Source organism: Balaenoptera borealis (assembly GCF_965194805.1).
Source record: "Balaenoptera borealis genome assembly, chromosome: 3".
Taxonomy (NCBI): domain Eukaryota; kingdom Metazoa; phylum Chordata; class Mammalia; order Artiodactyla; family Balaenopteridae; genus Balaenoptera; species Balaenoptera borealis.
Genome location: NC_138866.1, coordinates 41,159,947 through 41,184,876, shown reverse-complemented (window position 1 = coordinate 41,184,876; position 24,930 = coordinate 41,159,947). Strand labels below are relative to the sequence as shown.

General features: G+C 38.2%; 1 protein-coding gene across 3 annotated transcripts in view; it reads right to left on the bottom strand.

Annotated features, from left to right (window-relative positions):
* Nucleotides 1-24,930, bottom strand: part of RTN1 (reticulon 1) — a 278,485-nt gene that overhangs the window by 5,933 nt on the left and 247,622 nt on the right. For all 3 annotated transcript variants that reach the window (XM_082386510.1, XM_082386509.1, XM_082386511.1), the window contains 5 exons: nucleotides 12,165-12,372; nucleotides 9,466-9,604; nucleotides 7,972-8,041; nucleotides 7,411-7,457; nucleotides 7,267-7,325 (listed from right to left, as the gene is read on the bottom strand). In XM_082386510.1, coding sequence (XP_082242636.1) covers nucleotides 7,267-7,325; nucleotides 7,411-7,457; nucleotides 7,972-8,041; nucleotides 9,466-9,604; nucleotides 12,165-12,372 — 523 coding nt within the window. The remainder of the gene's footprint in view (nucleotides 1-7,266; nucleotides 7,326-7,410; nucleotides 7,458-7,971; nucleotides 8,042-9,465; nucleotides 9,605-12,164; nucleotides 12,373-24,930) is intronic.

Genomic DNA, 24,930 nt, shown 5'->3' with positions numbered 1-24,930 from the left:
ATATGAACAGACCAAGTAATGAAATTGAAACTGTGATTAAAAATCTTCCAAGAAACAGCCATCTAGGACCAGATGGCTTCACAGGTGAATTCTATAAAGCATTTAGAGAAGAGCTAACACCCATCCTTCTCAAACTCTTCCAAAAAACTGCAGAGGAAGGAACACTCCCAAACTCATTCTACAAGGCCACCATCACCCTGATACCAAAACCAGACAAAGATACTACAAAAACCGAAAATTACAGACCAATATCACTGATGTATATAAATGCAAAAATCCTCAACAAAATACTCTCAAACAGAATCCAACAACACATTAAAAGGATCACACACCATGGTCAAGTGGGAATTATCCCAGGGATGCAAGGATTCTTCAATATACGTAAATCAATCAATGTGATAAACCATATTAGCAAATTGAAGAATAAAAACCATATGATCATCTCAATAGATGCAGAAAAAGCTTTTGACAAAATTCAACACTGATTTATGATAAAAACTCTCCAGAAAGTGGGCATAGAGGGAACCTACCTCAACATAATAAAGGTCATCTATGACAAACCCACAGCAAACATCATTCTCAATGGTGAAAAACTGAAAGTATTTCCTCTAAGATCAGGAACAAGACAAGGATGTCCATTCTCTCCACTATTATTCAACATGGTTTTGGAAGTCCTAGCCCCGGCAATCAGAGAGGAAAAAGAAATAAAAGGAATACAAATTGGAAAGAAGAAGTAAAACTGTCACTGTGTGCAGATGACATGATACTCTACATAGATAATCCTAAAGATGCCATGAGAAAACTACTAGAGCTAATCAATGAATTTGGTAAAGCTGCAGGATACAAAATTAATGCACAGAAATCTCTTGCATCCCTATATACTAACAACAAAAGATCAGAAAGAGAAATTAAGGAAATGATCCCATTCACCATTGCAACAAAAAGAATAAAATACCTAGGAATAAACTTACCAAAGGAGGTAAAAGACCTGTACTCAGAAAACTATAAGACACTGATGAAAGAAATCAAAGATGACAGAAACAGATGGAGAGATATACCACGTTCTTGGATTGGAAGAATCAATATTGTGAAAATGACTATACTACCCAAAGCAATCTACAGATTCAGTGCAATCCCTATCAAATTACCAGTGGCATTTTTTACAGAACTAGAACAAAAAATCTTAATATTTGTATGGAGACACAAAAGACCCTGAATACCCAAAGCAGTCGTGAGGAAAAAAAATGGAGCTGGAGGAATCAGACTCCCTGACTTCAGACTATACTACAAAGCTACAGTAATCAAGACAATATGGTACTGGCACAAAAACAGAAACATAGATCAATGGAACAGGATAGAAAGCCCAGAGAGAAACCCACGCACCTATGGTCAACTAATCTACGACAAAGGAGGCAAGGATATACAATGGAGAAAAGACAGTCTCTTCAATAAGAGGTGCTGGGAAAACTGGACAGCTACATGTAAAAGAATAAAATTAGAACACTCCCTAACACCATACACAAAAATAAACTCAAAATGGATTCGAGACCTAAATGTAAGACCGGACACTATAAAACTCTTAGAGGAAAACATAGGTAGAACACTCTTTGACATAAATCACAGCAAGATCTTTTTTGATCCACCTCCTAGAGTAATGGAAATAAAAACAAAAATAAACAAATGGGACCTAATGAAACTTCAAAGCTTTTGCACAGCAAAGGAAACCATAAATAAGATGAAAAGACAACCCTCAGAATGGGAGAAAATATTTGCAAATGAATCAATGGACAAAGGATTAATCTCCAAAATATATAAACAACTCAATGTCAAAAAAACAAACCACTGAATCCAAAAATGGGCAGAAGACCTAAATAGACATTTCTCCAAAGAAGACATACAGATGGCCAAGAAGCACACGAAAAGATGCTCAACATCACTAATTATTAGAGAAATGCAAATCAAACTACTATGAGGTATCACCTCACACCAGTTAGAATGGGCATCGTCGGAAAATCTACAAGCAACAAACGCTGGAGAGGGGTGTGGAGAAAAGGGAACCCTCTTGCTCTGTTGTTGGGAATGTAAATTGATACAGCCAGTATGGAAAACAGTATGGAGGTTCCTTAAAAAACTAAAAATAGAATTACCATATGACCCAGTAATCCCACTACTGGGCATATACCCAGAGAAAACTATAATTCAAAAAGACACATGCACCCCAATGTTCATTGCAGCACTATTTACAATAGCCAGGTCATGGAAGCAACCTAAATGCCCATCGACAAACGAATGGATAAAGAAGATGTGGTACATATATACAATGGAATATTACTCAGCCATAAAAAGGAACGAAATTGGGTCATTTGTAGAGATGTGGATGGATCTAGAGACTGTCATACAGAGTGAAGTAAGTCAGAAAGAGAAAAACAAATATCGCATATTAATGCATATATGTGGAACCTAGAAAAATGGTACAGATGAACCGGTTTGCAGGGCAGAAGTAGAGACACAGATGTAGAGAACAAACGTATGGACACCAAGGGGGGAAAGTGGCAGGGGGGGTGGTGGTGGTGGTATGAACTGGGAGATTGGGATTGACATGTATACACTAATATTTATAAAATAGATAACTAATAAGAACCTGCTGTATAAAAAATAAATAAATAAAATTCAAAAATTAAAAAAAAAGTTTAAGATATATGTTTTAGTTTTGAAATGCTTTAGAATACCACAGTAGACTAGGTGTTAACTAATTCTACTCTTCTCCCATCGTGGAAGTCCTTTTTACTACATTTGTAACAGTGGTCAACTAACTTTTATGTGACTACTTGAATGAGTGTCAGTGAGCTCACTGTTTCATGGGGCGAATGGTTTCATTGTTGAACAACTCTAATTGGTACTGTTTTCCCTCACGTTTCATTCAAATCTCAGAACTTCTGGACTTTCCATTCACAGCTTGTTAGAGAAAATAAGGAAGACTACTTCTTTCACAATGTTAGACCTCCAAATATTTGAGGATAGCTATTGTGTTCTTTTAAAGTTATCTCTTTTCCAGAGTAATCATCCCCAGTGAAGCTGGGCTGTCACTCGCCATTACTGTCAGATTTCCAATACTTCAATACCCGGTCATCTTTCTGACATTACTCCAGTATATAACTGCAGCTGTTAATATGTCCAACTCTGAAATTTAACACAGATATGGAATGACAATATGGAATATGAAGCAACTATGGCCTCTTTTGATTTTGATTTATACTTCTGTTAATAACATCTAAACTTGCATAGATTTTAAAAAATATGTCTCAGTACATTATTGACTCATATTTGGCTGTGGTCAATTCATCAATTAAACCCCCTCGGGTATTTTTTACACAGCTACTGTTGTACCCTATCTCATCTGCCCGTCTTCCCATTCTATATTTGCAAAGTTGACTTTCCTAAATATAGAACTTTGCTTTCCCTGTCAGTTTCATTCTATTAATTTCAGTTCACAGTTCTACACTAGTCAAGATCACTTGATTCATTTTGAATATTGAGTTTTGCTGTCTTCTGAATGTGCTTTTGCTCTAAGCTATGTGTCACCTAGAACTCTGATGAGTATATTTGATTTGTCTTCACATAGTCATGTGAAATACTGAGACGGAAAGTCACGGAGTCAAGGGCAGAGCCCTCTGTCACATTACTACACCTTGCCCCAGATGGAAATTTGATGGATTAATGAACATCTCTAGGGTCTACTATTTCAACCTTCTAGAACTCTACCAGTTGTGTTATCACCTGGACCGTACATCTCCATTTTCTCCTCAAGGACACCAGGAAGACTTTTCTAGTACCTCCACTGAAATCCAAATTCTTGCTGGCTAGAGCAGGCTGTATGATCCCTCAGTTTAGCGACCACAGAATGATCTGAGTATTTACCTACATTTTTACTAATTCATTCTGGAACTTTGCTTGAAAGTAGGCATTCGATTCATCAAAAGGTAATTTCTAGAATCTGTTTTTCTCATTTGAAAATCAGGACAGTTCCTGCCCAATTTCAGACTATTTTACCATCCTAGAATATAACTCACCTGGACATGGAGAGTTGTATTCACTTGAGGCAGATTTCTTATTAGGTTTTCAGTTATTTAAAGCTTTAATTTCCTCTAAAATATTTATTTTACCTTTTCAAATTTGTCAGCCTTTAGAGCTGGAAAACTGAGACACAGGAAGGTTAACTGACCTGGACAGGTTCATCATCCACTCAGTATAGAGAAGGGAGGGGCACCAAGGTCTCCTGACCCAGTCTGGGACTGTCCTCCACACCCCTTGTGAACTGATCTCTAAGCAGTAGAAGGATGATCATGATCATGATCACTGAATATTTATTGAGTGCTTCCTATGTCCAAGTAAGAGTAGTTTATAGACGTTATCTTTTCAATGTATAGATAAGGAAACAAGCTCAGGGAGTCAAATAACATGCATAATGAATTTATATAGCTAAAAAATGCCAGAAATGGACTCAAACTAGTCTGATTCCAAAGATCATGTTCTTAACTGTTTCACTAAAAGGGTGTGAGTTCTTCTGGTGGAGTTATTCTAGCATGGAATCAGAATTTCAGAGGTTGAAGGAGCCTTAGAGGTAAGATCCCACCAAGAAATCTCCTTCAAAATTTAGTGTCAGGCAAAACAGATTCTTTTGAAGAACTGCTGTTTCCTCCTTTCTGATAACAAGAACTACGTAACTTCCCCAGTTTCTCTTTTTGTTCTTAGCTTCCTTTCTATTCCTTTTCAGATCCTTGATTTCCAATTTTAATTTAACCAACTATATTGTATACCTACATTCATACATTTTACTTCTCTGCCATCTCTCCTTTCCCTCCATTTTAACAGGCCTATACCCTTATCACTTTTGTTTGAATTCTAATAGCCTCCCAGCTAATCACCACATCTCCACTTTCCTCTCCAATTCTCCTCCCACTAGACTATCATAGTAATCTGTGCAAAATACAAGTCTGATTACATCAATCTCCAGCATAGGAACATCAAGGGCAGGCTATTTCTTGCTGAGTCAGAGTCATAACTCCTTAGAGTGTTCAATACTTGTCCTCTGCCTCTCTTTCTAGACCCTTTCCAGTTCATCTTTCCATTCATTTAAACTTCAGATACACTGGTTGACTCACTGCTCCCTGAACTTGGCCTACATTTTCATGTTTCTGCCTCTACCTGTATTATTTCTTCTTGCAATGTCTTTCCCCTCATCATCCACCTGATGAGTGTTTACCCATCTTTCAAGGCTGCTATAGACTGAATGTTTATGCCTCGCTCCACCCCTCACCCTGCCCCCACAAAATTCACATGTTGAAACCTAACCCCCAGTGTGTTGGTATTAGGTGGTGGGGCCTTTGGGAGGTGATTAGTTCATGAGAACGGAGCCCTCATGGATGCAATTAGTGCCCTATAAGAGAGAACCCAGAGAGCTTCCTTCCACTTCTGCCATGTGAGGACACAGAGAGAAGTCTGCAGCAGAACCTGACCATGCTGGCAAGGGCCCTCATTTTAGTAGCTCTCCATAATCCCCTCCAGGTAAGACCAGTAGTTTCCTTATCTCTCTCACTTTAATATTTTATGCAACTCTATTGTCATTCTTATACTGTCTTATAGTTATTTCTTTACAGTTTTGTCTGCACCTATAGGCTGAGAGCTCTGCTAGGATAGGATCATCTCATTCCTCTTTATACTCTCTGTGCCTGTTACATGCAGTTCCCGTAAAATAATAAGTATGTCTTTTTTTGGAAGCAAGCAACTAATCAGTCAAATAAAAAATTAAGAGATGTGATTTGTTCAAGATCCTCAAACTAAGTATTGGACGACTGAGCACTAAGACTTCTATCTTCCAGTTTCCAAGCTCCTATTCTGGTGTTCTTTGCTGTAGTTCCTAAACACAGTTCTAACTGCCAAAAAGGCACCTAGGGAGTTCATTAAAATATAGATTACAGGTCCCTTATTCTAGGAATTCTATTTCCATAAGTCTGTTGTACAGTCTGGGAAGTCATATTTTTAACAGCTTCCCCAGGTTTGGTAAACACCAAGTTTCATATTATACCATGCTGCCATTTCTTAGTACAAAGTAACGAATATCCTCAATTTGTTGATTTTCATTAGGTATTAGTTGCATTTGTGTCCAAGCTGATAATTTCAGGCATTTTGAAATGTGCTACAGATCTGATACAGATTCAAATTCGCCATGAATTTAAGAGGAAGAATATAAACAATATACAGTAAAAAACAAAAATCTTTATATACTTCAAAAGAGAACTGTAACTGATGATATGTAAATCAAATAGCAGAGGAACTTTAAAGTGCTTGTTTTTTTCTTATTTGTTTGTTTTGTTTTATACATCTTTTACTATGTAAAATACTTCCCTTGAATTCTGACCATCACCTAGGTCTAGCCACATGATTCTAAGATTACTAGAGAGAAAGTCCAGTTTTTTGAGACATGTATTTGTAGTTGAAGCCTAGGTCAGCTTTTGATTAAAACAAAATCTTGAGTAATAAGGACAACATAAAAACTATCATTTTAGATGAAGACATATCTAAAAACACTAATTTAAGAATTAAGGAAAACTACTAAGTTAATGACCATATTAACTGTAGGTACTTATAACTGGAATCTTTATCTCCTAATATATAAAGTAGCCATAAAGTACAGTCTATTTAAGACTCAGGTTTGAAAAGCAATGCTGTTAATAAAATAAGCAAACACACACACTTGCTGAGTTAAAATGGTGTAATTTAAAATGTAACAAAAGTTCTAAAGATTAAAAAAAGTTTTAAGTTTTAAAAATAATTTCAATGGTTTAAAAAGTTAGTGATATTTATTGTTTAAAAATTGAAAATGTTTAACTTAATTGTTTTTATTTCGATTAAACTGTTATAAATTAATTTCACTTTCCTGACTCAGGCTTCTTTCTTTCCTCCAACCCATTTTATTCTTGGACATGAGCCAGTCCACAGATAGAGCTTAATATCATTCATTCATAAAAATTCACTTCATTATACCTGCAATAAACCACTGAAAGTTTTGTTTAATTGGAAGTTTTAAAATTCATACTTAATTTATGAAATAATATAATTGGGAAGGGTGTGAATATAAGCCTCAAATAAGTGAATGATCATAAATCAACCTATTATTTTCTTATCCTTTTATTACTCCTATCTAATCCAGTCAAACGCCTGCCTAAGGCGGTCTCTCCTTTTTATGAATTGCACTATGTAACTTACTTTGCCACAACAGCATTTATGTGAGTCCTCACAAGTCCCAGGTATTGGTCAATCTGTGCCTACAAAGAGGAAGAAATCATGAGCACATCCAAGGTTCACAAGGTCAAAACTTAACATGAATGTTTGACACTACATAGAACTTACCTGGTGCTTAACATACACTACAGGTAGAGTAAACATTGAAACCACAGCTGGGATGAAAAACAAATATAGTATTAAAATTGAGAGTTGTCAGTAAGAATAAGCTTATAGATACATTTTTATATAGTCACATGATATTATGACATTATTTGCAGTAGCCAGCATTCTAGCTAAAAGATGGCAGGACTAGTTCATAAGGAAAACAAAAATATGCTGAGGCCTTCACGGATATTAAGTCATTATTCCTGGAATGAGGGAATGACCTCCTAAGAAGAAAATGAACTTCTACACATAAATGCCATTGAAGCAGATATATATTTGAAGCCAAATAAAACCAGTTATGGTTGAAGAAAAAAAAACTTCAGATTAAGAAATTCATTATTACTATGTAATATATATTATACTCTTTAATTGAACTATGATGGTCAGGGAAATGCTCTGGACTCAGAGAATCTGGCATTTGTTGCTAGGAATCCATCCAAGCAAGCTAACAGCTAACAGCCTAGGGAGCTTTATGCTCACAGAACGTGTGAGGGGAGACATAACACGCTTGTCTGTCCTTACCCATGAGCAGCAGGGTCAGGCCATTGAAGAGAGCGCCAACGTAAGTCAGGAGCCACATCAGGACTGCAAACTGAAGAATGAAATGATGATCAGAGCTTCTAAAACCATCGTGACAGATAAGAGTCTCATTTCATTGACTTCTTTAGATTAAAACTTGAGGCAAACTACATCATGGTTTCAATAGAAAATGTAAGAGCATTTAAAGCTCATCACAGAATTACTGAAAGAGGATCCTGTTTTTACTTCTCTCCGAACCCTTTGGATCTCTTTGTTGTAAGATTTGAAGGACTCAACAAAATAATAATCTAGGGCAGGGGTCAGCAAACTGGCCATTGGCCTGTTTTTGTATGGGCCCACAAGTTAAGAATGGATTTTACATTTTGCAATAGTCAAAGAAAATCAAAACAGGAATAACATTTTGTGATATGTGAAAATGATATGAAATTCAATTTTCAGTATTCATAAACAATGTTTTATTAGCACACAGCCACAGTCATTCATTTACATATTGTCTTTGGCTGCTTTCCTGCTATAATGGCAAAGTTGAGTAGCTGCAACAAAGACTGTGTAGCCTGCAAAGCCTTAAATATTCACTATATCGTCCTTTATAGATCAGGTTTGCTGATCCCCATTCTAGCCCACAATTCTTACATTACAAATGTCAAGAGAAATGTCACCTTAAAAGCCCTACGGTAAGTAATTATAATCTCCCTGCTATCTCTTTTTTTTAGTCGTTACCTGCCAAGACATTATTCCAGTAAAGCACCTTGAGGGTTAAGGCCTCATCACTCACTTTCCTTCTGCTCTTTCTTCCTCAGCTATGGAGCAGCCCATGGGAGACCCCTCCCTGGTGTGTACAAAGTGCTCTGGGGGAACGGGGAACTCACAACATCCTTGCCCTGTTGAATCATGATTGATTGACTTTGGTTTTGCATGTAAGCCACGGGGTGGTCATAGCAGCTTGTTCAAAGAAACCTGGTGAGTTCAATGATGGCACCAGGAATAACACCCAAGTGCCCAAGGTCCTCTCCCCTCAGGGGTTCAGTCTCACAGCCCACATGTCTTATTAGCAGAGTCGAGCATTTCAAAGAAAAAGCATATATATTTTTTATATTCCCTAAACTAGATTTTTATTTTTAAAATAATTTTAGGAAATTGAGGAATTGAAAATGGTAAGGAGAAGCAACCTGGGATATTGTAAAAAGTACAGAACTAGAAGCTGTGTGACCTGGGTTTGATCCCAGCTCTATCAGTGACTCACTTGGCAACCTCAGGCAAGTGTCTTAACCTCTCTGAACCATAGTTCCAGCATCTGTAAAATGAGGGGATTAGACTGGATGAGCTCCATGGTACTGGACAGTTGGAGATTTTCTGACTCTAGAATATAATTAGCACTTGTTATTTTATTCTCCATCGTGTCGCAGTTTATAACGTTACACCGTTAGGGAAAATAAAACTCAAGACCGTCAAACGGAACGCCTTAAGCAATCGTACTTTTAAGGAATCCACCAGGTCCTGGACAAGGAAGAGCCTCCTCAGTTCTTTAAGCGTGTTGTTCACATAGAATTGCAGGCAGTCTGTGTACTTCTGAATCTGCTCCTGAGACAGCGTGATCTCAAGCTCCAAGTAGGCCCTGTCAACAAAGGACCCCCACAGAGAACTCCATCAAAGGGAATCCTGAAACAGCGAAGTTTTCCTTTTCCAACCCTGAGGACAACAGCCAGGTCATCCTGAAGGATTCATGCCAGCCAGAAGGCGACAGGGCACCACACACACCCACAGCCAGTGCATTGGGGAACACGGGAATCACGGCACTTAGTGGGGCACTGGGACTGCTTCTGTCTCCCATAGGCAACATTACAGTGTGAGCTGATAATTCAGAGCAACTGGCTGGGAACAGAGAAAAGTCAATCCAAACCAGCTCATTTGCTGAATTCTCTGTATATCTCTGGCCCACCAGGCAATTGTGAAAGTCCTCCTTTCTTCTTGGCTGCATGAAGATGAATTGTCTTTTTAAATAACTGAGATATCCAAAAATTCTAGCTGCCAATTATTATTTGTCATCAAAACTCTAAGACTTCATATTGAAATTCCGGAAAGTACTTTCAGGCTTTATCTAGAGAACTCTGAAAATGCAAGTGAACTGCACCATATTAAAATGCTCACTGGTTCTAGTAAGAGTGGTATTTTAGTAATTGCATTTTCCATTTGTTCAAATGGTTAATTTGAACTCTTGGGTAGATAAACTCTTCAAGTATATAAGGATCAATCCATCCTCCTGTTTTGGCCGTTTCCCCCCTTCCCCAGGCCCATCCTCTCTCTCTCCTTCCCCCACTCTGTGATGTTGTCTATTTTGAGGATATTTCCAGAGTTTTTAAAGTGCTCACCTAACTCTGAGGATTGAGAGGAAAAGAGTAAAACAGAATTTGGCTTGAGTTTTAGAGAATTTATGTTTATATGCTTGGCTTTTTAGAAAAAAAGAAAAACTGATTTGTCTAGATAAAATGTTTTGATTCAAAATGTACTCTGAGTTATATATTCCTTTTGCTGATAAAGACAATTCAGCCAAAGGAGTGTTTTACATTTTAAATGTCTCCTAATGGAAGATAAAGTAGTTGAGCTAATTACAGTTAGACTCTTGATCCTACAACTGGGTAGTTACAGAAGAAATAAGCCAAGTGAGAGATGAGTCCTCAGTGTAACTTGACAGGCTTGGAACCAAGAACGTGGCAGAAACCAGCCTCTCTCAGATGGCTAAGGACAGGGGCTGGGGCAGGGCAGGACTCTAATTAGACAGTGTGGATACTGGTCACAGGCTAGGGTCACTGAAGTAGGCATAGTATTCAGCCTGGTAAAATGACACTCCACTTCTCCATTCTTCCCACTTTTGGGATGGGAACATGTGTAACCAAGTTATGGCCCAGAAAACCCATTAACTCTGCATTAGAAGAAGGCCAAATACATCCCAAGGGCGAGAATGATCAGACTGTAACTGTGTTTGACACTGAGTCCAGGAACCAGAGGCTGGGAAGAGAAGTCTGAAACATGGCATTTTCCCTTCCGTCAACAAGGCCCCATAACACAGGCGTCTTTACCCTCTTTTAAGAGCCTGGTGCCCTGAGGCCTTGATTCAGCTGACTGGTGAGGGTGAGCCAGGAAGGATTCAGAGGCATCTCCAGTGAACTACTGGGGCTGGCTCAGAAGCCATCATGCAGCAGTATCTACAGGTCTCATTCGGGATGCAGAAATATTCCTCAGTTCCAGGAGGTGAGGACACCTGTAGTGGGGCCTGCACTCTGGGGCCAGCACCAGGTGAGGGGGTGACTCTGACAGTCAGTGCTAAAATACCTGGGGCTTACAAGCTAGACTCACAACTAAATTGGGGTGGAGTTGGGGAGCATGCATCTGGAAGTGCTAATATCTCCCTCTGCCACATTTCATATATCCTCTTAATACACTGCCGTAAAAAAATCCTCCTCTTCAGTGTTCATTCTAGTTAGATTTGCCCTGTATAAAAATACGGAAGAGGGTGTATAATACTGTTCATGAACCTTGCATCCCTCAGAAGTTTGGCCCTTTGATATTAAACTTCTGGAAAGAGCAGAGAAATAAAAATCCAAACACTCTAGTCCCGGCTCTGTGCTATTTACTGCCATGTGACTTTGGGTAAGTCATTTTACTTCTTAGAACCTCAGTTTTTCCATCTGTGAATAGGGATTATAATGTTCTGCCTTCTTCAGAGAGTTGGGAGGAATAATTGTTGAAACACTTTAAACTATAAAACATTGTATACATATAATGAATTATGATTACTATTAGTAATAATAAATATAAAATTAATATTAAATATAAATTGAATGTTTTCACATTTCATAAATTCACACACAAGAAAAGAATTTATATTATATAAATTATATAAATTAATATTAAAGATACATATTTAATATTTAATTAGTAGTAATAAAGTTTTAAAAGCTCAATAAAGCAGTAAGGGTTAGAACAGAGATAAATGAGTTTGTTTTAGAAATTTAACAGAAATATTAGGTATTAAAAGAGAGAGCATTAAAGGAGACTCTACGAGGCCTGTTAGGTGTCAGAGAAGCACAACCCATAGTGCACAGGAGCTGAAATAGAGGCAGACGAAAGAGCCACATGAGAGGTGGGGCAAGGGCTGGTCTGGTGGCGGCACTCACTTGAAAGGGTGACCCTCGTCGGTTTTCTGCACAGCTTGTAAAACAGACTTGTAGATGCGGAAACTGATGGTGGCTGAGAGCGCAGCAAGGGCCAGGTAGGCCACGACACTCACAACGCTGAACTGGGTCAGGGAGAAGAGTAGCAGCAGGAAGCTCCCAAACACTACCCCCGTCTGCTTGATGTCCCTCCAGTACAGCAGGTCAATAGCTGTCGGGAGGAGACACACATACACACACCAGTTAGCACTGGCAGTGCCACCGTGGGAGCTGTTGCAGCCCCTTCCGCAAAGCCGCAGTTGCTACAGGTTCTCACCAGCTTTTGGATTCCTAAACACAGGTGAATAGACACAGCGCTATTCCCAGGGCACTTACTGTCATCCCATTTTGCTTTGGAAGAATCTTTTCTATCCCTGAGGTCAATCAGTAAATTCACAGATAAGAATAGGCTGTTGAACCTCCAGTGACAATATCTCTGTGAGTGAATCTCAGTGGGCTACATCTGTACAGTGGCCTAAATTATGTGACTTTGAAACAAGATTGAAAATTCAGAGGACTCTGTGAAGTTCCTGTTCTCTTCTTTTGGATGGCATTGATTTACGCATCTTGATGCCCTGCTTACAATTCAGTGTCTCAATGGTGGCCCGTAGATGAGCACATCAGTCATACACATGGCCCTGCTGCTGAGAAGGGGCAGCAACAAGGAAAACAGAGGTTCTGGAGAAGTGGAACCTTCAGAAGCACGGCAGCAGGTCTGGGAGACCCCAGCTAATGCCAAAGGCTTCTGAATAGAGATATGGTCTGCCTCCAAAATGAGCAAAACTGAAGGGTTAGTAGCTGTCTCAAGAATCCCTGGAATTTGGATTAAATCATTTTGTAATCATATGATTTGTTCACTTACATTCTTGTGACTTAAAAAATACAAGCTTTAAAATCTACATCACACCTATCATTCAGTTATTTGCCTCTTTCAACTCAGAAACAAAAAATTAAATTCAAAAGAATAAAGCCATGGTGCTTCAAATATGATACAAAATGGAAATATTTTAAATATTCCAGTCACTGGATTATGAAAAAAGCATAGAAGACTTGCTGGAGAATGTACGCAAATTTATTCTTCAATTAGGCAAGTAACAAATGGTTTCTTTCTTTTCAGGCAGAGAAGAGGAATCTTTGGGAAGACATGACACAAGAAACCCCTGGGCCCCTGAGGGTAGATGACAGAAGTGGGAGAAGAAGGGATCTCCACAGAAGCCTGGCTCCTCCCTGGGTGTGAGTGGCTCTGGAGACAACAAATTGAGGTAAGCCTAGGCCTAAGTCTAGACCAGTAGGCCTAAAGGCTCCTGGGGGCTAGGAGCCTCTTAGTATTTACTCTGTTAAGTGTAGGGGAGTGGGGAAGGAGAATAAAAAGGAGACTAAAACATCACCATTACCTGCAGTGTTACCTCTTCCACGTTTGCTCATTTATTCAGTATTTATTGAGCAAGTACTAAGTGCCATGCTTTGCGCTAAGTGCCAGGTATATCAAAATAAATGAATTGTTTAAAAAAGAAAACTTATATGTAAATAAACTGTAATCTTCTGTTTTATGATGCCCACAGATTCCCATGGCAGACACGTTTAGAAATAAACACATTATAAGACAGCATGATCTGTGCTATGGGGGTACACAGTGCTAGGGATGGTAGGCTTACCCATCGCTGAGATGATGTAAAGGGGCATGGAGACACTGCAAGTAGTTTTCAGGCAAAGAGGAGACAGAATTTGCTATTTTCAAGTGAATCCCCACTTAACAAATTGCATAACACCTGTTAAAAATGATGTGGCCTCTAGAAAAAACCTTCTGAATCTCTGGACCCCTGTTCAAACAGCCCAAGAATGGCAGGCACCAGGTAGGGGCTTCACTAGAAGAAGCTGTGGGCAGAGAACATTAACTGTGCACTAAGTAACGTTAGTTTGGTGTAGGGTAATTACACAACAGGTCTTTCAATCAACTTGATAAAATTGCCAGAGGTTTCTAATTGGGAGGTCAACAAAAGTTTTTTCTTAAAACATCAATGGATGTTGATTCTGGGTACTTTGTGACATGATTCTCTATTTACACAGATTCTGAAATGCTCAAAGCACTTTCAGATATTAGTTCATTTAAACCTCACAATAAACTCCATTATACAGGTGTACAACAGGCAAGGAAACTAGAAGTTAAGAAACTCGCATACTGACTATTTAATAGGAGAAACAAGATCAAACCCTAAGTTTGATGCTTTTTTCAAAAAACAGTTGCCTCTCTCATGTTATGTGGTTGAATGTTAACTGTCCCCCAAAGTATGCAAAATTAATTTGGGGCAACTTGATTATATTTCAATCTGCTTCCAGAGCTAGACATTTATAGTGAATTTTTTTTTGTAAGGGCAATCAAGTCATTATCTGGTCTGGTGGCGGCACTCACTTGAAATGTAAATAACAGTAAACAGTTATTGGTCATCTGTTTATTTAGTAAGCACAGGAATGAAGAGATCATAACATTTTGTTCCTGCTTTTATGTAACTTAAGATCTAGATGGGAAGATGGAACATTCATTTTTTTTTTTTTAAATGCTGCATCAATGCCAATATACCTTGTGTTGTCAGAGGTGGCAAAAGTTGAGTTCAAGGAAGGGACAGTACTGGAATTGATGAAAGAGGTTGTGGGATGGTTTGAGAATGTGGAGAACAATTTGTTAAGGAGATGGGGTGGATAAAGGGAAATATTATGAAGGATTAGTTGACAAGAATGGTGATCAATTAGCTGTGGGAGAAAGGATGAAGAACTAATTAAGGGCGAAAGCAACATTTCAAAGCTGGGTGACAAAGTGATTAGTATCACTGACAAAAATAGGAAATCTGAGGGAGAACTGGTTTGGGAAAAAGCTAACACTTGTTTTTATACCTCCAGGTTCTGCTGTGATGACATCAAGCAGGGCATTTTGACACAGCCTGGGGCAGAGATGGGACAGGGATCACAAATGAGATGTAACTGACAATTACACACAATACTTATTAATTTTTTAGAGGCTTGGAAATAAAATGATTTCTTTTTATAGGCTTTGTCACAGTAGCCCTGAGTTAAAATGGACAGTAATATCCATGTGATATTCAGATGGATATGTACAGTAGAGGTTTGGAAGTGCAGGACTGGCATTTAGCTAAGAGGGTTGAACATTCACATTTGGGTGTATTCTGAGTAGAAATGATGATTGAAGCCGTGAAAGTAGAGGAAACCTCCAAGAGAGGAGAAACTAATGGATGTAATAAGGGATGAACCATAGTTAAGGATTCAAAGGATTGAGTAAAGCTGTAAAAGGAGTCCTGTTTGGGTATTAGAAAAGGGTCCCACAAGAGTGTTGGGTTAGGGCAGTCAAGAAGAAGGAAACTGGGCTTCCCTGGTGGCACAGTGGTTGAGAATCTGCCTGCCAATGCAGGGGACACGGGTTCGAGCCCTGGTCTGGGAGGATCCCACATGCCGCGGAGCAACTAGGCCCGTGAGCCACAACTACTGAGCCTGTGCATCTGGAGCCTGTGCTCCGCAACAAGAGAGGCCGCGATAGTGAGTGGCCCCCGCTTGCCACAACTAGAGAAAGCCCTCGCACAGAAATGAAGACCCAACACAGCCAAAAATAAATAAATAAATAAATTAATTAAAATGAATAATGCTTTAAAAAAAAAAAAGAAGGAAACTTCCAGAAGAAAGGGGTTGGCAGTAAAGAAGAAGGAAACTTTCAGAAGGGGTAGGCTACAGTGTGGAATGCGGTAGGTGCAATGAGGGAAATGAGAAATGAGAAAGGACCACTGGTTTTGAAGACTGGGGAGTCACTCATAACTGGGGGGAGAGTGGTGTTAGGTGCTAGTGAGGATGGAAGCCCTATTGTAAAGGTTTGGGTCGGGTCAGTGGTGGGAAGTTCAAAGTAATAAAGAAGATGGTAAAGAAAATGGTAGTTTTGGGAGTAGTAACAAGCAAATCTTAAGGTTGAGCAAACCTGGGAATGTTAGTGAAAAGGGAGGCGTGAAGATCCCCGGAAAGAGAAGATATTTGTTTGAGCAAAGTCTCAGAGAAGGCGGGGAATGGATGTGATCAGTCACAGCTCTTTCTTTTCAAAGAAGGAAGAATGACAGGGTGGGTAAGGATGGAAGAACATTTTGTCAAAGTATTGGTGTGGCTACAGATATATGTTGAGGTGGATAGGGAATAATATCAAGTGGCTCGGGGTAGATTTATTCAAGTTTTCCCTGGAAAATGAGTCATGAGGTCCTCCTGAGACTGAGGAGAATAGGGGTAGGGCTTGAAGAGATTAGGAGAGGTCCAGACCTGCGTTGTTCAATATAGTAGTGATAAGTCACAGTAGCTACTGAGCACTTGAAATGTGGCTAGTCTCAATTAAAACATATTGCAAGTGTAAAGTACATGTCAGATTTCAGACTTACTACAAAAAGGATGTAAAAAGTATCTCATTAATGCTTTTTATATTGATTTTCTGTTGTTGAAAGGCTAATACTCTAGATATGCTGGATTAAATACAGTATATTATCAAAAGTAATTTTACCTGTTTCTTTTTACTTCTTTTTTTTTTTTTTTATAAATTTATTTATTTTTGGCTGCATTGGGTCTTTGTTGCTGTGCGTGGGCTTTTCTCTAGTTGCAGAGAGTGGGGGCTACTCTTTGTTGCGGTGCTTGGGCTGCTTGTTGCGCTGGCTTCTCTTGTTGCGGAGCACGGGCTCTACATGGGCTTCAGTAGTTGTGGCACGTGGGCTCAGTAGTTGTGGCTCTTGGGCTCTAGAGCACAGGCTCAGTAGTTGTGGCACACAGGCTTAGTTGCTCCGCGGCATGTGGGATCTTCCCGGACCAGGGCTCGAACCCATGTCTCCTGCGTTGGCAGGCGAATTCTTAACCACTGTGCCACCAGGGAAGCCCTCTTTTTACTTTTTAATGTGACCACTAGAAAATTTTTAATTATATATGTGGTTCACATTATATTTCTATTGGACAGTGCTGATCTAGAAAAATACAGTAGGACTCAAAAAGAAATTAATAAAAGGGCTTCCAGGAAGTAAAGAGGGTTTGGTTAAAGTCAAGGATCTCTGTGGATCCAGTCAACAGGGCTAGAGGTTGGGTGTTCTGATCTGTGGATTGTGGGGCTGGTCCAGGTTTGTGAACTGGCATAGTTAGAGGAGTCAAAGATCCAAAAGGACAGAATTGAAATGAACAACCTTGGGCTCAGGCTGGGAATGACAAGCAGTGAAGACCTTTGGGAACTGATGCGCTGGGAGAATGGCAAGGGCTGTGTGTGGCCAGAGTGCCGGCAAACAGCCTGAAGCCCTGATGATTCAGTGGGAAGGGTAGGAAGTGATGAAGTGTGATCACAGAAGAGAGTTTCTGTGTCCCCCAAGCTGCTGTATAAATGCTGATTTTTTACATTTTAATTTTGCTTAGAGTGATGTAAACTTGTGTAGGAAGCTTTATAGTCTCTGGTCCAGAAAAATGGGTATTTGAATAAAGCTTCCTTAGAATCCAAGTAAGAAAAACATAAGTATCTCTGTTAACTGCAGCAAATTATCACTAGTAGCCTTTGGATACAGCAGTAGATAGCTTGTCTCTTTCAATATCCTCCTAATACAGGAAGGCTAGGTGAGAGTTTAAACAGCTGAGTACACATTCACTAAGCATACTCACTGGGACAGGTAAATTACTGTATTGTGTTGCCAATTATAAAAATTAAATTACTTTGCTAAAAACCAAGGAGCAATGCAATGAACTGGGAGATCAGTGTGTTCTACCAATCTAAGAAATAGGCTGGGCTTGGTGAGCTCATCCTTGTCCCCAAACCACACGTGGGAGCATACACTGCAGCCTGCCTGGGGCTGACTTACAAGGGTGGGCTCGCTGATTTGGCAGATTTGAAGAATCCTAATCTCAAATGCTGAAATCAGTGCTACTCTCATTTCCACAATCCAGGCAAGAATAGAACAATAAAATAGAAGAAGTGATCCAAGGTTTGAATTAATACCTAAATGGAAATAAAATTCAATGTCAAATTTCTAGAAAGAAAGCCCTTTGCTGCAGTCTAAAGTTTTTTGGATTGGGACATTATTTTAAATGTATTGAATTAAATGATCCAATAGTGACTCTAGCATTCAGAAAGTATATCAAAAATGTATGAACTGAAAAGACAGTGGTGCAGCTATTCATATTTTATTTATAAGGCAAAATGTGGATAATATATAAAATGGCAATAAATTGTGCACAATTATCTACATTACTGCACCATTTTCTTAAATGTATTTATTTATATTTCATCTTGGTCCAAAAAAGATTTCAGGGAGCATTGCACCACTTGCTATGTGACAAATTAATGCTACTTTTTCAAAGGCCAGGTCAGAGAATATGTGAAATTCCTGTTCGCAAATGATATCAGCATTTCATCAAAAGAAGTGTTGAAAATGATATGCTTTGACTTTTATATTTACTTTTCAGCGTCTCCAATAATTTACTACCTTGTGAAAAGGATTACAAAGCTAGAAAACCCTCAGTTCTTTACAACTCAGTGTCTAAAGCAGTGATAGAAAAGCCCATTACTCTGATTTTTGTTAGGCAAATAAAATATCAGCACAAAAAGTTAACAATAACAGTAGTAACTTTTTCTACTTTATTCCCTCATTTTGCCATCAAACTAGAGAAACATAATGGAAATAGATGTAATAAAATACTTTAAACATACAAAGAGACCTTCAAAGATGACATCTTCTGGTCATCTAATCCATGAGTTTCATTTGCCATGAAACAGTCTCCTACATAAGGTAAAAAGTTAAAAGGTAATCCAGGAGCCCTGAGCCCAGAGAGGAAATTGCTAGAAGACACTTTTGCAGATAAGACTCTTGCAGTGATTCCATTTTCTAGGTCCTTCCTTCACATCTTTTAAATGCAGCCAATCTGACCGTCAAGAGAAAAATGCCAACATTATTTTCTAGATGGTTAAGTAATTCTGTGGATGTTTTGAAAGGGAATATATGTTAAGCCTGGTGCTCCGTGTAGATAGTAAAAGAGCACAGCATTTAACCCACACAGATGATCTTCTACTCTAATCAGCTTTGGCAGAACAATGAGAAATGAAGGATTTTATTGCCAAAGCCACGGCTAGCAACAATCTCTGGGACTTTTATTCCATGGGAGACAAAAGCAAACACGTTCTTCTAATGACTACCCTTCAGATTAGACTGATGGCATAAACTACCTTTATACTCATGAAGGATTTACCATTTTCCTGGGTTTAACAGCTGAATGTGATTCCTGTTTGCTAGTTCTAACTACTAGGACCATATTCCATGCTGTGAAATTAACACAATGATGCTTAAGCCATTGTCACCTTGGTAGAGTAGGCCTGGCCAGGAAATGAACCAGTAGGGCCCAGTATTTAAGACTGGGTGGTCAGCTTCTCCTGCTAAACCTCCAGCAAATAGGCTCATTTAGGATTAAAGGAAGACACGGCCATATGGAGAGAAAGACAGGCTTTGGGCACATGGTAGTTGAGGGAGGCACACAGAAAGATTTTCAAGGTATTGAATAATGAATGTCTTTGTGTGCTTTTTCTTTCTTGAATAAGCTTTCTGACTGGATCAAAATACAAAACTGTTCATTGGTTGGTTTGTATCAGTCATAATTAGCCACAAAATCTTAAGTCTGGGCCATACCTTCTTAAAATCCATCACTGTATTGGAATAGAGGGTAGACTGCTGTTGGTTCTCTCTTTTTTAAAGAATATATTTAAAAATTTTGACAAAGACCATAATGGCTAAAATATTTCTTGAAGTAAAAAGATATAAGACGAGGAAAAGGAATGATCTCTCACTGTACCTTCGTTCTGTTCAATAAAATATTATGTCCTTCCTGACCCCTATTATCGCTAGATTTGATCTGCAGTTTGGTGAAATGATTCTGAAGGCAGGAGATAAAATATGACTACATGTGAAGTATGCCCATTGTGAAATGGGTATAACTGCAATAAATTCTAAACATTAAAACCTATTACATTTGTACTTTTTCTTTTTTTCTTTTGATTTTTTTCTTTATTTTTGTCTGTTTTTTTTAAAACTTCTTTATTGGAGTATAATTGCTTCACAATGTTGTGTTAGTTTCTGCTGTATAACAAAGGGAATGTATCAGCTGTATGTGTACATATATCCCCATATCCCCTCCTTCTTGCTCTCCCTCCCACCCTCCCTATCCCACCCCTCTAGGTGGTCACAAAGCACCGAGCTGATCTCCCTGTGCTATGCAGCTGCTTCCCACTAGCTGTCTATTTTATATTTGGTAGCGTATATATATCAATGCTACTCTCTCACTTCGTCCCAGCTTACCCTTCCCCCTCCCCGTGTCCTCAAGTCCATTCTCTACTTTTCATTTGTTCAACATTAACACCAGTTTGGGCAAAGAACTTATAAGTAATGCTTGAATTATTTTCCCCCTTTGGCAACACAAGAAATAAGGAAGAATTTAAGGATTTTATCTTGTGAAACAGTAAGATAATTGCTCAGATTTAAGTTTATAGCTCAAACATACTTGGGGGAAATAGAACTCTATACTTCTAAGTTCTAAAACTCCTAACAATTTTATTTTCTTATTTGAAATATATGCTATAAATTTAGAATACAATTATAATGATCAAGGTTTTAATGTAGTTATTATCTATCACATAGGCAGAAGATGGTTTTTAAAGAATTATTAATGTCAAATTCTTAGCACTCAAATTGTGAGCTTAATTATAAGGTAGTCATGTTTCTTTTAATGGCTGTGTGTACTTTCATAAGAACTGAAAAGGTGACAATATGTAAATATTAATACATGGTCAAATATGCACACAACTTAGGACATCAGGTTGAGAAGGATGGGAAATTTGGTGGTGATGTAAATTTAATTAGCTTTCATTAGATTTTAGAATTCTATTTTAAGTGAACTTAAAATAGATCAATTCACAGATTCTGTTCCCGAATGTATTAATTATTCTAAAGAGGAAAAACAATTGAGTAAAGAATATAATTTCAAATACTATAAGAAGAAAGTGGGAGGGAGGTAAGGCATCATTTTAAAAATGATGAAGAAGGAAGGGCCTGCTGAATATGACAGAAGATTTCATCCACAACCCCTATTGATGTATGGTAATCATAATTAACGCTTTCGTGATGGCATATCAGGAATATTATTGTTTTTAATGAAAGAAATATTAATTCATGGAAATATGAGAAAAACCATAGATTTGAAGATGTGGATTTAGCATGGCATTTCTGTCAATCTTTCTCATCCATGGTGGCTCTTCCTTTAAAAAAAAAAAAACAAGACACTGCAGAGAGTCCATCTGTACAGTCTAAAACCAAAACATGTAATAAAAAATGATTCTAACCTATTGATGTTTATCATAGTCTTCTTCTTAATTTTAGTAAGGAATAGCTCATAATGTAAAGAAACATATATTTGAAGTTCAGCAATTCTTTCATGCCAGTTTCTCCCATTAAATTATTTTAAATACTTTTTGAGATATGTACAATCTTGTTTAATAAAAGCTGTTTTTGTTCCCTACCTAGTTCTATAGATTCATTTTACATGGTATACAGATATTGGAAGATATTCAGCAAATACTAACATTAATTAACTCTAGGTGGTAGGACTCTGGATGATTTGTGGCTTTCATTTGAAACTCTTTGTAGAAATGGAAATTTTCATAATGTGCATGTATTATTTTTAGAAAACCAATAAGGCCATTATTCTACCCCCAAATTTTGAAATATTCCCTTATAAAGATTCTCTTGAAAATGATAATACATTGTGAAAAAGGAGAATTTTATTTTTCAACGGAGTAATAACTACCTACGTTTGGTATATTATCTGTACAATGAGAGTTTTTTCATTAAAAAAAAATCCCTAGATCCTCAGCTAAGCCAGTTTTCCCATTAGACCGCATTAGAATCTGCAGAGAGGGAGTTTGTAAATGAAATTATTTATGCTGTAATGTTTGCACAAGTATTCTAATAATACTGAATCCAAATAAAATGCTGTTTTTGATAAAAGGTGGGATTGGTCTGCCTTTATGTCTGTGTGTAAAATTGTCTTTACTAAATGCCATTTTCAAAATACAAGCATTTCTTTCAATTCCTGTGGCTACAACAGACATTTCTTCTGTGTATTTGGGGAGGCTTGGCCGTTTTGAACTAGCACCTTTGAGAACAGACTACCCTCAAGAGTGTTTCCACAGAGAACTGTAGGCCAGCATAAAAATTTCAAAATATTTTATTTTCTAACAAAATCAGAAACATGTAAGATTATAGTCTCTGGAAAGTGTTTCACCCTTCACTATTTTACAGGCAGGGGAACCTGTAAGTACAAAATGCTGCCATGTGCAGTAAAGTGGGAGCTGACCACTAGCCTCAGCCCCCCACATTGCCAAGTGTCCTGCCCATGAACTTGTCATGTACAGTGATATCTGGAAAACAGCAATCTTTGCAGCACAAGTGAAATGATATGGATAAGTGGTTCTGGTCAAACTTTGTTCCCCCGCCTCAGTACCATTTGGATTCAGGTAGTATAGTAGAGTGGTTAAAAGTGTAGGTTTGGGGATCAGACTGCTCTGCGTTTGGGACCCACCTAAGTCTTAGGGCAAATTACTGGCCATCTCAGCCTTAAAATCCTCAGTTTCGTCCTCTATAAAATGAGAGTAACACACTAGTCTCAGGAAGATATGAGATTAAGATATGTAACGAGAGTTTAGGACAATGACCAACACATGGATAATATTGATGGAGAATTTTTAATGATGAGTTGATGATGGGGGTGATGACAACAATGGCATAAACTGGTCAAGATCACTGCCTCAACTGCTCAGTTTTGCTTTGTCTTTAAAGAGGTAACCTGTGTGAAAATATCTTTGAAGGTGTAAAGGAGAGTTCACTTTCTGTAACTCAGCATTAGTGAAAGAAGCAGTGAGCGTTGATGGGAAGAGTTCTGGATTCGCGGCCAGAGTCACCTTTTCATTACTCAACTTGCCACTTATCGAAAAACTTTGGGCAAGTCACTTAACCTCTTTGAGCCTCATGTTGTTCAAGAGTAAACTGAAAAGTTCAAATGAGAAGATGTTTGGCAAAATGAAAACTATGTAAATGTGACGGGTTATTAACACCCCCCATTACCTAGATAATTCACATTTTTAGAAAAACCATTGAGGAAGAAGCCATCTACTTCGGAGGCAGATGGTAGAACATCAAGAATCAAGGGGCTCTGGGGTCAGACAGCCCTAGGCTTGAATCCAGCCTCTGGCATCACCAGCTGTGTGCCTTGGCAGAAGCCTCAGTTCATCACCTGTAAAACGGGATAATAAAACAACTCACACATCATAGGATTCATGAAGATTAAATGCAATGATGCGAGTAAAGCACTCAGTAAAAGTGCCCAATAAATGTTAATATTTAATAATAATAATACTTAGTAATCTGAAGATTGCCATGTTTTATTAGGTTATTGTCTTATTTCATCTTCACTGAGTAGACTGAGCTTTGGTTTATTAACCAATTGGGTATGAGTATCATTTTTTTAAACCGGAAACAGAATGTGTGCAATGTAGTATAATGTGGACTTTAGTCTCTCTTTAAACATTCTTGTCTACAGCTAAAATCATATATATTAGTAAAATAAATATAAGGTTCCTTTTGCATGTATACTACAGTCTTTAGGACGCATTGTATTAGTTTCGGTACAGTCTTCATGACATATCCAATGGGCTGCAAATTTCTCCATGGAATTGTTTAACATGGAGGAAACAGAAACTCACTTTTATTCCCTTTTCCAAGCAAAACTTTCACTTCTTAATACCTTCAGAGGACATTATCAACAAAGTTAATACTTACTTCTTTTAACTGCGTTCACAGCTGTTCCTTGATCACACCCATTTCATCATTTGTACACTAGACTTTGCTCTGCTGGTCTATGGATTGGCCTAAGAATTATTACACATGAGTGGCTTCAACCCTGATTATGTATTAAATTCACTTGAGGAGCTTCTGAAACATACTGATGCTTGGCTCAACTGAATCAGAACCTCTAGGGGTGGGGCCTAGGCATCCCTCGTGGTTTTTAAAGTTTCCCAGGTGATACTAATATGCAGCCAGTGTTAAGAACAACTGTTTTTGATAATGAGGGAACTAAAATGAAGAACATACACTGAAAATGCTAAACAAGAATCTTACTGTAGATTTTAGTTTAGGTGAAAGTTCTCCTAGTGGGGAGAAACGGGAATACTTATTATTTCTCTTTTATGCCTATAAACCCACCCACCCAGTTATTAGTTAATTTTCAGGATAATGGCTGTGTTCTATCTGACAAAAGGAAATCAATGGTACTGAACACTATCAAAGGTCACAGAGTATGAAAGACCCTCAACGATCCTGCGTTAATCTTCGTAAGCAGCTGTACAGTGGAAATGAAAACGATTGTCTTCAATGGACAAATTATGGCATTCTGTGTTATTTTCTGATTATAAATGTCCACATTTTTTAACCCCCCCCCCCCAGTGAGAATGTCAACTGAGGCAAAACACATAGGATTGTAATGAAATAGTGTCTTATATCTTATACAAATAAGGCAGAAAATCTGCCACTTTTGGTACTTACTTTTGCTAAGAATAGAGGAAATCCATAAGCATAGTCTAAAAACCAACTTTGTTATGTCCAACTAAACTTGGTATTATTTCAAGCCA